The 12,736-nt window shown below is 51.8% G+C and overlaps 1 protein-coding gene across 5 annotated transcripts; it reads right to left on the bottom strand.

Annotated features, from left to right (window-relative positions):
- Positions 1 to 2,381: 2,381 nt before the first annotated feature.
- Positions 2,382 to 8,299, bottom strand: GHRL (ghrelin and obestatin prepropeptide). 5 transcript variants are annotated; one of them, XM_082682837.1, is made up of 5 exons: positions 7,626 to 8,299; positions 7,035 to 7,156; positions 6,686 to 6,802; positions 3,284 to 3,392; positions 2,382 to 2,535 (listed from the first exon to the last, which is right to left on the bottom strand). In XM_082682837.1, exons 2-5 carry the CDS (start codon positions 7,140 to 7,142, stop codon positions 2,516 to 2,518), a joined length of 354 nt encoding a protein of 117 aa, XP_082538963.1. In that variant the 5' UTR covers positions 7,143 to 7,156; positions 7,626 to 8,299; the 3' UTR covers positions 2,382 to 2,515. The 5 variants fall into 5 exon arrangements, with proteins under 5 accessions (XP_082538963.1, XP_082538964.1, XP_082538961.1 ...); XM_082682838.1 differs by having other exon boundaries at positions 6,686 to 6,799; XM_082682835.1 differs by lacking the exon at positions 7,626 to 8,299 and adding an exon at positions 7,538 to 7,601.
- Positions 8,300 to 12,736: the final 4,437 nt, after the last annotated feature.

Here is a 12,736-nt window from a genome sequence, read left to right as displayed (position 1 = left end):
ACGTCTTGGTTGGGAATTCAAATGGGGGTCTGAGAGTGAAGCTCCTAGCCTTTCCATTCCATCACACTCCCTGGCCCAGGGGAGAGTACCTGGTTGAGAGTGGGTGCTCAGCATCTTATTTCTTTTTTTCTAAGGTCTTAGATAACAAGTAGGCAGAGCAGCAGGCAGAGAGGAGGGAAGCAGGCTCCCAGCTAAGCAGAGAGCCTGGGGCTTGATCCCAGAACCCTGAGATCATGACCTGAGCCTAAGGCAGAGGCTTAACCCACTGAGCCACCCAGGCGCCCCCAGCATCTTATTTCTTAGAGGAATGACTGAGGCAAGAGGGGCAGAGTGCTGGTGAGTCCTGGGAGAGAAGTAAGCCCTTGTCTTCGCTGGGGGGAAATCAGGTGACCAGCATTCCTCTCAGGGCCTGGCACGCATCCAGCCCAGAGCCCCGTCTGTGCCTGCTGCTTCACTGGGCCATGAGCTGCCTCCCCAGGTCACTTTGACCACCTGTGGGCCTTGGATCCTTCTTTGGCTGTTGAGAAGAGGGCTGTGGGCCTGGTTAGTGATGATCGGAGTTGTGGCCCTACTAAGCGACCAAGCTCTGACTAAACTGCAGGATGGCGGGCTGGTCTCTGCATCAGTGCTGGGTGCTGGCTGTCCGGGGGCTGAGGAAGTTCCTTTCCCTCCCCTTCTACTGCCTATCTCCCTCTTCCCTCCCTTGCCCTACCCAGTTCATCTGTCCTCCAGTACCTTAGCTTTTCTAAAGGGTTAATACCTTTCAGTCTTACTACTGAGTCTTAGAGAGGTAGCTGATTTCAGAAGTGAGGACTTGGTGAACAAAGTCCATGTGTGATCATATAGGCAGTGTCTGGACATCTGAGATACAGGGGTGTGTGTGGGGGCAGACACGGGGTGGATGTGGTGTTGACAGCAGGCTGGGGCTAGAGAAATGGCAGGAGGTGAGTGAGAGTGGTGTTTTCTCAGTTTTGAGACTATATCACCTGGCCAGGCCCGATGTTTCTGTTTCATGTGGGGACCGACATCGGTTCCAGGCCAGGCAGGGAATTGTGCTACGCTCTCTATGGAGCTGCCCCAAATTGAGTAGGATCTGGTTGGCTCTCAGCCACTTAATAGCCTGTGGATCTTGCTAAATGCAGATCCTGATAGAGTAGGGCCAGGGTGGGGCCCAAGATTCTGCATTTCTTTATTTGAGAGTGAGAACCTTGACGTGGGGGGAAGGGCAGAAGTGGAGGGAGAATCCAGAAGCCGATTCCCCGCTGAGTGCGGAGCCCCACCCTGGCCTCCATCCCCCGACCCCTGCACCACAACCTGAGCTAAAACCAAGAGTTGGCTACTGAACCGACTGAGCCCCCCAGACGCCCCAAGATTCTGAATCTCTAAGACATCCTCGGAGGCTGGTGAGTTCCACGGTCCACATGGCGTTCCTTGCCGTGGGCTGGCAGCTGAGTGTCGGTGTGCCTGCCGACTGTGATTGTGGTTAGTGCCAGTAGGGCTGTGCCTCGAGGGCCAGGTGGCCAGAATTTTACCTGAGAAGAGATGTGGCTCTTATAGCCCTCTGACAAAGGCTTTTCCAGAGTGTACATGTTACCCCATCCTGCTGAGGGCTGGCCTACGTATTTCTAAAAGGTATTCATGTGTTTGAATTGGCAGAGCTTCTATTTGGAGCCTCCTTAGTCTTTTTTTTCTCTTTAGTGATTCACCCATCATCTGTCATCACCAGTTCTTAGCAACCAGTTCACACATTTGCTCAAGTGTAAATCACTCGTAACTGACCTTCCTCCAGGAAAGCTGGTGTCCTCAGTGGAACTAAGCTGTGGAATATTAGGCTCAAGGCTCAATTCAGCTGTGCGCTGGAGTTGGCAATCTTCAGGAACACCTGCCTGATCTCGCTGTCACCAAGGCAGTGCCCAGCCTTGCCCACATGCACCTGTTTTGCCATGTCTTATCAGTAGTGGACAAGGAGGAGAGAGAAGTAGTTATTTCAGCCCTGTCTAGCAGTGGCTGGTAGCCATTGTAAGCACCCCACTTACTTATAACCTCAGACTCACACTTTGGCATTCCCAGGATCCTGCTGTGATCGTGAATGTCAGTTCGTGGGTGTGGGCTCTGATGATGTCCCCTGAAGTTTTTTTGTCCACAGTCCTTGGTGATGGTTACTAATCTCTCACAGTAACTCCACTGTGCTCGGGAGCACAAGAACTGTCTTCTCCCACTACCCCCACTTCCTTTCTTGGTTTCCTAAGCATTCATACCTGCCTTATACTACATAGCCTTCTTTTCTCTTCCCTTGACTGTAGTTTAGAAAAGATTTTTTTCCAGTGAAACGTGAAGTTATCATCTTTGGTGAAATCAATTTCTGCTTTGGATGTTCAGCATATGATTTGAATGTTTATTCACCTCTGAAGCTAGTCTACCACTCAGAGCTGGGAGCTGTTGCAGAAACAGTGTAAAAGCAGGTGAGTGCTGCCAAGACTGCGGGACACACAGGTGGGGCTGGTCTTGTGGCTGATCACTTATCTTCCAGGGCCTCTGAAAAGCAAGAAATCAAGTCAAAATTCCACATTCGCCATCCTCCCAGTGCCATCGAAGATGGCTTTTCTTTCAGTTTTGATGTCAGAAGTGGTACGTTGTAGTGCAGGGGGAGGGCCGGATATTGGCCTTGGAGTATGCGGTGTGGGGCTTGGGCTTGTCACCTGAAAGCTGAGTCTTGGTTTCCTTATCTGCATCTCGGCTTGAAAGCCCTGCTTCTGCCTCCCTCACGTGGTTGGTGGGGAGTGGAGGCTGGTTAGGGACGTGATTTGCAGGTGGTCCTGTGCTTCCTTTGCCCCCCCCCTCCCCGATCAGCATCAGATTGGGTGGTTTTCTACATGCCAAGAAGGGATTCACAACAAAACCTAGAAACCTTGGGTTAATTCTGATTGTAGCACTAATTCCTTTTGTTTATGAAGTAAAGTTACTAGTACTTAACATCAAATAATTTTATGCTCTCAGAGTGGGTGTTAGCTCCATTTTATGGTTAGGAAATTGGGGTTCCCTGGGGCCCCAGAGGTAGTTGATGTGCTAGTGTGTTCCTGGAATACAAAGGCTGTGCTCACCCCACTTCCTAGCCACTCACAAATCCCAGCCCAGCCGCTCTCCGGCAAACATTTGGGAAAGAGGAATTAGCAGCTTTTTAAGACTGGTAAGGGAAGAAAACCTCTATTGTGTCACCCATAGGCTGGGCTCACATTTGGGACTCCAGGGAAACTGAAATGACCTGACTGGGGCAGGGACTTACCGTTGGCCTCTTCCCAGAGGATGTCTTGAAGAAACTTCCCCAGCGCCTGGCCATGCTGGTGGTACTGAGCCCCAGAGAGCTTGATTCCGACATCAAAGGGAGTGTTGAACTAGGAGGAGGGGCAAGGAAGACCCAGGAGGTGTCAGAGATCACATGCTCCCAAACTCACTGCCCTCCTAAGGGCAGTGGCTCTGAGGGTCTCAGCATGGGGCAGGGAGGGCACAGGGCCTGTGGCCCAGTGAGCACCACTGCGGGACAGCTCAGCCAGCCTACCCTGCCATGTTAGGTCAGTTCTTCCTGCCCCTGCCATCTTCAGGAGACTTAGCTTGCATCCTTTCCTTACCTCTAGTGAGGTTGCTCACAGAAGCTGCGGGGCTCCCTAAGTTACTCCCACTCCGCCTTGTAATTTTGGAAGACATAAGGTAGTCACCAATGGCAGAATTTCAGGGTCCAGTAGGGAGACTGGGAGGACAGTGGGTCTCCCCAGTGTTGTAGCACTAGCCTGGGTGGTGGTCTCTGGCCCTCCACTGCCTTTCCTGCCCCCTGCAGCTGTTCTTCCTGTCAGGGGCACAGGCCTTTCCTTGTTCCGTGGAAAGTCAGATAAGAAGCTGAACTTTCTGTGGAAAGATGCTTTGAGCCAAGTGCTTTCTTCTCTCTGTGCCTCTGTGTTTTCCCTCCTACATGGAGAGCACCCCATTTTCCTTACTTTCTCATTACTCTTGGAGATGGCTTAATGATGCTCAGAGCTGGGGCGCCTGGGTGGCTCAGTGGTTTGGGCTGCTGCCTTCGGCTCAGGTCATGATCTCAGGGTCCTGGGATCGAGCCCCGCATCGGGCTCTCTGCTCCGCAGGAAGCCTGCTTCCCTCTTTCTCTCTCTCTCTCTCTGCCTGCCTCTCTGCCTACTTGTGATCTCTGTCTGTCAAATAAATAAATAAAATCTTTAAAAAAAAAAAAAAATGATGCTCAGAGCTTTCGGGAAATGGGAAAGAGCTCTCTTTGCAGCCGCGTCAAGGTTTTTGCCTCAGGAGGGCAGACAGTAGCAGACAGTGGCCCCTCAGGCTCATCTGTTCTTTCGGGGATGAGTAGCTGCCTTGGCTTGGCGCCTGTGTGCTGGTCACTCTGATGTCTGAATGAGTCACTGAGGAATCTTAGTGCTGGGAGGGAGTATTCGGTCATTGTTCCTTTTGCCCCCTGCCCTCAGACAGGAGGCCTGGAGAGGTTGAGGACTTGCCCAAGGCTTCAGGGGGCTGGTGGCTGGGGATGAGACTGGGAACCTCTTCTGGTCCTGGTCCATGGCGACAACCGGCCTGGAGGCCCTCTGACCACTGGGCCTGGCGAAGGCCTTGCCTCCACGCTGGGGACAGTCCTTGGGGCTCCCCACCTGGCAGGTAGTATTGTCATTCCCGTTTCACATGTGAGCAAAAGTGCTCCGAGAGGTTATGAAGAAAACAAATAGCTAGCTTCTTGTTCCCTTGCAAATGTTTACCTTCTTCCTTGTCTCCATGGGGAAGGTGGAGGGAGTGGGGAATGACCTGGTTGGGTTTTGAGGGAACTCTGGCCCTTAAGTTCCCTTCCATCAGCCAGTACTCCTTTTTCTTCCTCCCTGCGGCTGGTAGAGGCCCACACGGACTTCTTGGGAACCACATGAGCCCCTATCTGAGGGCCTGCTGGCTGCTGCGGCACCCTAGGACTGGGTGGCAGGGGCACGGGAGAGGCAGCCTGGCAACTGCTGGGGGAAGGCCCATTTGGCCCCAGCGCCTCATCTGTTCTGTTGGGGATGAGGGGCAGGAGAAGGGATAAGACTTAATCTCAGAAGTCTTCCAGCTCTGAAAGTCCATTTCAGGGGGACCATGTTTGGGGGAAGGTAGAGGGCCCAAGGTGGGGGAGATGGAACCGCAGCGCCAGAAGGGGCTTAGGGAGTGTGTCCTGAGCCTCACAGCCAAGGGGGCAGGCCTCCACCTCTGGCAGCCCCAGTGCGCCTCCCAGGCAGCTCAGACTTCGGGTTCTAGTGGAGGTGGTGGGGGCCATCTCCTCCAAGGCCAGCCTTTCTGGGAATTGGGAACTTCCGGTTGTCCCATCCCTACCTTGTGTCACCAAACTGGCAACACCCCTCCCCTCGGTCTGTCTGGGCAGACCAAGAGCTAGGCCAAGTGGGGTGAGTGCCAGCCGCCCGGGGCTGGCAGTCTCACCAGGCAATTCCCTGGTTTTAGTGTGAGAATTTGCAGGACTCAGAATGGGAATGTGGTGGGTTGGGGATCTTACACGTGGCATGGAGGAGGCACCTGAGGACATCCCTAGGTTCTGGTGAGCGTCAGAGCATGTGTTGGGAGTTTGTCCTCGATAGAAGAGGCTGGTGGGTAGGGAGGGAGGCCAGGCAGGATGCGCTTCAGCTTCTCAGGCTCGAAGAGCCAAATGGGGGTGCTCTCGGGCCGCCAAGCAGGCTCCGTTGGCCAGGCCGAGGGGAAGGGGGCTCAGAAGCTGGGGTCAGCCCCAGCTTTGGGCCCCACCTCTGCCACACACTGGCTGTGGCCCCTCAGGCCCACCTGTCTGAACTTCCAATCCTCGTCTGTACAGTGAGGGCAACAATGTCAGACCTCCTTACCTCAAAGGCTGTTGTGGAGACGGAATGGTGTATAATAAGGGTAAGATAGTCTGTAAATGCAGTCTTGGTCAGTGGGCACAAGCAGTATAGCGATCACCATTATTCAGTACTGCCCCATGGGAATTCTGGTGTCACTGCATGGAGACATCTGTTGCCACCTGAAAGCTTGGCAGAGCCATTTCCTGAAGCACAGCCAGCCTTCCAGGAAATCCCTTCACTGCCTCTCTGCCCTAATCTCCCCCCTTTACTTCCAGACGTTCTCCTTGTCCCGTGCAAGATTTGTTGGAGCCCAAACAAGTCCAATCCTGTTTTGTCTACAGCTGGGGACAGTGAGTGGCTGCCAGAGACAGGGTAGCAGTAGCTAGCCTGACCGGGGTGCTGTCTGGGTATGCTCCCGCCCCAGGGAAGGTCAGAGAGGCCCCTGGGCCAACCAGACAGTTTCCTGTGGGGAAACGTCTTCAATCTGTGATCAGTTGATTATTCCTCTGCTGTCTGTCTCTTGGCACCACGTTTGCTGACTCTCTTTTGAAATCACCCGGTGTCAGCTAGCAGCCCTCTTCTCCCCTGCTCTTGCCTCCCAGTCCTTTCCCATTCCATTGTAGCAAAGTTACTGCTCTTAGACACTTGCCTCTTAATGGGAAAAGACCTGGTAGAGCCCAGTTCAGAGTCAACTCTCTTCATACTATTTTACATTTCTTAAGTAGTGAGTGAGTGGCTCCCTGTTCCTAGCTTACCCTCCGCTTCCCCTGCCTCCCCCACCCCCTCTATGACCACAAAAACAGAGCTGCAAGGGAACCAACCCGGATTTCCAGCTCATCCTCTGCCCCTTCCACTTGACTTGTATCTTCTGGGCGGAGTGAGCCTTCGAGAGCTCGAGGCTGCAGTTTGGCTGGCGGCTTCTTGGACTCCTTTCTCTGCTGGAAAGAGGTATTCGCTTAGGGCCCTAAGCCCCCTTAGACTTGCAGGGCCAGAGCAAGGTGTGAGGCTCTGGTCAGACCCAGAGGTGTCCCAGGTACTCTCGGAGAAAGCCAAAGCCCAGAGACCTGGAGCCACTGCCCGGGTCACAAAGCACACAGTTGGCTGTGACATGGCAAGGTGGGAACAAGAGACCCCAGTCTGAATGTGGGGCTTTGTGGGGAGACATTTTACCTGGACTTTCTGGTGTTCAGGACTCAGGAAGCTGGAGCCCGCCAAGGCCAAGTCCATCCAGAGCATACTGAAGAGCAGCAGGCTGCAAAGGGTCCCCAGGGAGGGCATGGTGTCTGGCAGGCCTGGAGGAGAGAGGGTCTTCAGGCCCCGTGCCCTGCTGTCTCTCCCTGTGGCCCGGACCTCACCTGGGTAGGGGGGCCCAGCAGATGGGATGAGGGGACTTGGCCCCAGGATGTCCCTGCTGAGTAGAAGCTCTTCCCACCCTTCCTAGAGGGGATCCTTGTGCCCACCTCCCCTAGGTAGCGAACTGAGCTACCTAGGTGGATATGAGCCTCCTACTCCCAGGCTGTGTGGCAGTGGGACTCCCCATATTTGTCCCAGGCCCCCAGGAGCTTGTGCCAGGTTTCTTAATGAAATGTCATGAGGCTGAACCTCATGGGGATTTGGGGGGGATCCAGCTGTCTCTGAGAGCCGGGTGGCCCCGAGTTTTGCAGTGCCCGTACCCCTTGGTTCAGATGGGCCTGTGAATAGCCCGCAGTCAGAATAAGTTAAGCTCATGAGCCCACACACAAGAGTACAGAGAGTGCCTACCTGAGGCTTCTGGTGGGGTGGTGGCCAGTGGCTGCCTGGTCCTTATGTAGGAAGGCCTGTGTTTGTTTTTTAAACTAGCAACTCCATCCTAACTTCTCGTGGCTGCTTTACATTCCTCGGGAACTAAAAATGCTTGTGTGCTGTGGGTGGAAATCAACAGTGGAGGTCAAAGGCCCAGAGATAATGCTGGGTTGGCTTGGGCTGGTGCACCGGCTCCAGTGTCCCCAGGTGGGCCCTCCCTGGGTTCAGGTGGGAGGGATGTTAGTGGCTGGGGGGGGGGGGGCTAGGCTAACTTTGCTCCTCTCTACTTTGCTGCTTACTCCCCCTTCTGAAATTTCCTTCCTTCCTGGGTAGAACGAGGGGATGGCTACTTGAGTTGTAAGCGCTTGTCCAGTCCCGACACACTGTTGTCTGTGATTGATGCTGCTCTGGCTCCCACAGCCCTCTGGGGCTCACGGGAGGCCTGGCTCCTGTAATTTTCCTGCTGCCCCAGCCAGGGCATTCCCACGATACAGATGAGAAGTGTGCCGGGAGGGGTGACAGCTTGGGTTCCTGACTTGTCCTCTCCAGGGAGCAGGGCTAGGGATCATCTCTGGCAGCAGCTATGCCCGTCATTTCTTCTGGGTGGCACTCGCTGAGCCGGCTTGAGGTTCCTAACTCGGGAGTTGGCTTGCCTCCCCAACTCAGGAGTTGCCTTGCCTCTCCTTCCCCCAGGGATGCTCCCAGAGGGAAAAGACAGGACCCGGCAGCAGAGGGGCTATGGCCCAGAACTGGCACAGGTGACTACTGCTAAGTTGACGGGCCCCAGGCAAGCCATCAGAATCCCCCTTGTGCCAGGGTGGCTCCTCAGAGTGGCTTTGAGGATAACCTGAGGTGATGGTGTGCAAATCCTTCATAACCTCTGACGTATCCTACACGTGACACAACCCCTTGTGTTCTGGGCCTGCAGAGCTTGCAAGCAAGCATATGTCACAGTCCCATTTCGGATGGAAGTTCATTAATGGTGTGGGGCATTCCTTACCCTTCTGGAGAGCTTCTTCTAATTGGATGCCCAGGCGGTGACTCCTAAGGGCTGAATGAATTGTCTACCCAGAGATTTAGCATTCCTGAGGAGAAACTCACTTCAAGCTGGGGCTGGGAGCTGAGAGGTTAGGAAGGGCTCCATGAAAGAGGCACACAATGGAGATGGAGCAAGCGCATCCCCGCAGGCAGAGCGGTGGGAGCCAAGGTGAACAGAAGGCATGGGTGTAGAGCATTTGGGGCAATGATACGAAAGCTGGCTGCCTTGGGCGAGGATGTCATTGGGGGAGGTCATCAGGAAGGGCCTAGAAGGTGGTTCAGGGTCAGGTTCTGCATGGCCTTGAAGGCTGCTGCTAGCCCAAGGAGTTCGGGCTTTATCTGCAGGAGGCAGGCCCCTGAAGGTTCTTGAACAGAGGAGTGACAGAACTGTAGAATACAAGAGTTGGAAAGACCTTGAAGAGCTGGGAGGCTGACTATTGAATCCACTGAAGGAGCCCTGAACACCAGAAAGGCCCCACTCTCCTCAAAGCCACACACCTTCAGTGGCAGTGCCGGCTTCCCAGTTTCCTGGCTGCTGGCCGGTGCCTTCCCTGATAGGCCATCCGGATTCCACAGCAAACATGCTGTTCTAGGGAAATCCGTCTGTTCTGAGTGGGGTGGGTGGGGTCAGAGGAGCCAGTTAGGATATCGAGGCAGTAGACAGCTGACCAGCAAATGACCAGATACCCGACTTAAAGGGGGGCACTGGGCCCTTGCTGAGACAAGGGACAGTGGGAGGGGCTGGACGAAGCCCCTTAGAAGTACCTCTTGCTGGAAACCATCTCTCCAGCCTGCTGCGGGGGCTGGAATTCCTCCTTTAGCCCCAGCAGAATGCAACGGTGTCACCAGGAGACCTTTACCCTTGCTGGCCACCTGAGCTTAGACCTCTTGGCTCAAGGGTGTGGAGAAATAGAGTTCTTAGAGAAACTTGCAGCTTTTTCAGAGCCCCTACTCCCAAAGCAAAACCAAACAAATCCTAACTCCCAACCCCCAAGCCAACTATGGTGATCAGGCACCTGCTGAGTCACGAAGCCTTCACTTAATCCTGACCCTGGAGGCATCTGAACACAGGATCTGCCAGTGTTGATCTTAGATAAGTCTGCCAGCTAGCAAACACCCCTGCTCGCTTTGTTATCTTTGGGGAACAGAGAGGTGGCCTGTGTGTTGGAAATGACTGACACCACATACCATGGAGTCGAGGTTGGTTGGGGGAGGAAGGAACATCTGATGGATGCCAGAACTGTTGAGGAAGGAGCCAGGTGGCACCCAGAACTTTCCTCACTGCCCACTCACAGTTGTGGGAACGGGGGCAGGTGTGGGGTGGGGAACGCATGCATATCGGAATCAAGAGGAGTTTGGAGGAAGACCGTGTGACTGGGGTCCGGTGGGGGGGCTAGGGGTAGGGAAGGACTAACTTTTCCCAGGCTCATTTTCCTCCTTATTCCTTTCAAGTGTGGATAACACCAAGGCTGGTTTGGCCCCTCCTTGTCCTGTGTCTTTCTCAGAATTGCACAGGTACTCAGTGTACATTGCTTCCTCTGGGCTGCTTGCTGGTTGGTGATTTCCTTTCCATTGTGGGGCCTTGAGGGCCTGCCTTAAGAATGGGTGAGAAGCACTTACTATCTTTGAATTAATTGCTGTATGTAAATGGTATCTGAGAACCAGTTATCTTTATACACTTTCTACTATACTTTCATTTCTACTGACAATGAGATGGGCTTCGGTAGCACTGATTTCAGCAATTTGGCCAACCTTACATTTTTGGAGTTGTAGAAAGGTTTTTGCTTTTTGGTGATGGGGTTGCAGATAGGGTTTTGTTTTGTTTTGTTTTTGGCGGGGTTTCTTTTTTGTTCTGGCTTCTGTAACTTTTGGATCAGCATTGTTCAATAGAAAATATCAAGTCAGCCTCAAGGAGCCTCGTAAGTAATTTTAAATTTCCTAGGAGTCACATTAAAAAAAATGTAAAATCAGGGTGCCTGGGTAGCTCTCTGCCTTCGGCTCAGGTCATGATCCCAGGGTCCTGGGATTGAGCCCCTCATTGGGCTCTCTGCTCAGCAGGGAGCCTGCTTCTCCCTCTCTCTGCCTGCTGCTCTACTTGTGATCTCTCTCTCTGTGTCATATAAATAAAAAAAATCTTAAAAAAAAAGTGAAATCAATTTTAATATACTTTATTTAATATATCCAAAATACCAGTTTGACATGTAATCAATAGAAAAGTGATTAGTGGGATATTAGACACTGTTTTTCTTTTTACTAAATCTTCAAAATTCAGGGCACCTTACATTTTCCAGCACAACTCCAGTCCCAGTAGCCACATACATGCTTCAGTAGCTGCATGTGGCTTGTGGCCACTGCACTGGACAGCCAGCTGTAGATAATCACAAGTGTCATTTTTGCAGCTTGTATGGCCTGAGCCATGCTCTTTCATGCCTCCTGCCATCCAAGCAGGGTCTTTCCCACTGAGTCTTCCTGTTCTCCTGCCATCATGGAGTCTTTTCCCCTATCTTCAGTCTTACTTCCCAACAACTTCTGCTCTCAGCCTAAAAATATGCCTTGGTTTCTAATCCTGGAAAGGCCTGTTTGGCACTGGTCCCTCTTCCCCTCACCCTATGTAACCTCTAGGCATAACTTCTTTCCCTTTTCTTGTATCCCGTCCTTACTGTGTTCTGGGCCCTCAAAACTCGAGTACACGCCCATCTCCACAGTGCTCAAACTGTTTTCCCCACATTGCGGGCAGTGTAGCTCTAGTTCAGGGACCACTGAGAGGCAGGGGATCTCGGGCTGAGGACTTTATAAGACCTTCTGATGTCATCTGGGTGCGGGTCTGTGTTGGGCTGCACTGAAATTGTGGGGAAGTTTATTAAGAACGCTGGTTTTTTTTTTTTTTTGGTTTTTGTTTTTGTTTTTTCCAAATGCCTGATCCTCTAAATCTGATGTAATAGATTGTAGAACTGAGTGGGGCCCCAGAATCTGAATTTTTATAAGTTTTAATTTAAATTCGTTAATTTACAGAGTAATATTCATTTCATTTGTACAATATAGTGATTCAGTACTTCCATATGTCCCCCGGTGCTCATCACAAGTGTCCTCCTTAATCCCCATCACCTATTTCCCCCATTCCCCACCCGTACCTTCCCTTTGTTAACCATCAGTTGTTCTCTATAGTTAAGAATCTGTTTCTTGCTTTGTCATTCTTTTTCTGCCTTTGCTCATTTGTTTCTTAAATTCCACAGATGAGTGAAAATACTTGATATTTGTCCTTCTTGGACTTATTTTGCTTAACATTATACTCTTGAGTTCCATCCATGTCCTGGCAAATGGCAAGATTTCATTCCTTTTTTTATGACTGAGTAATATTCTGTTACAAACACATATACCACATCTTTATTCACTCATTAGTGGATACTTGGGCTGTCTGCATAATTTGGCTATTGTAGATAATGCTACATAAGGGTGCACATATCTCTATCAGTTAGTATTTTTGTATTCTTTGGGTAAATATGCAGAAGTGCTATTGCTGGGTCATGGGGTATTTTTATTTTTAACTTTTGAGGAAGCTCTATACTGTTTTCCAGAGTGGCTGTACCAGTTGCATTCCCACCAACAATGTAAGAGGGTTGAGGGTTCCCTTTTCTCCCCACCCTCACCAACACCTGTTGTTTCCTTTGTTGGTGATTTTAGCTATTCTGACTGGTGTGAGGTGATGACTCACGTGTAGTTTTGATTCACATTTCCCTGATGGAAAGTGATAATGAGTATCTTCGGTATCTGGTGACCATCTGTATGTCTTCTTTGGAAAAATGTCTGTTCATGTCTTGTGCCCATTTTCCTTTGTGTTTTTTTGGGTATTGAGTTTATAAGTTCTTTTAATTAATTTGACAGAGAGAGTGCGCACACGCTACCACAGTTGGGGGAGTGGCAGGCAGAGGGAGAGGGAGAAGCAGGCTCCCCATAGATCAGAGAGCCCATTGCTGGGCTTGTTCCCAGGACCCTGGGATCATGCCCTGCATTGGGCTCTAAGCTCAGAGGGGAGTCTGCTTTGATTCTTTCTC

Source organism: Mustela nivalis, assembly GCF_964662115.1.
Source record: "Mustela nivalis genome assembly, chromosome: 1".
NCBI lineage: Eukaryota > Metazoa > Chordata > Mammalia > Carnivora > Mustelidae > Mustela > Mustela nivalis.
The sequence above is the reverse complement of the archived record's forward strand: the minus strand, read 5'-3'. Positions and strand labels throughout refer to the sequence as shown.

Bases quoted from the DNA above. Each gene is read 5' to 3' on its own strand.
- GHRL (XM_082682835.1), bottom strand. From the start codon at position 7,592: ATGAGCTTAACTTATTCTGACTGCGGGCTATTCACAGGCCCATCTGAA. The intron at 6,803-7,034 runs GTAAAATGTCTC...ACCTCTTTCCAG, and splicing joins CTGAACACCAGAAAGTCCAG to CAGAGAAAGGAGTCCAAGAA. The intron at 3,393-6,685 runs GTTGGTTCCCTT...CCCTCCTCCTAG, and splicing joins AGGATGAGCTGGAAATCCGG to TTCAACACTCCCTTTGATGT.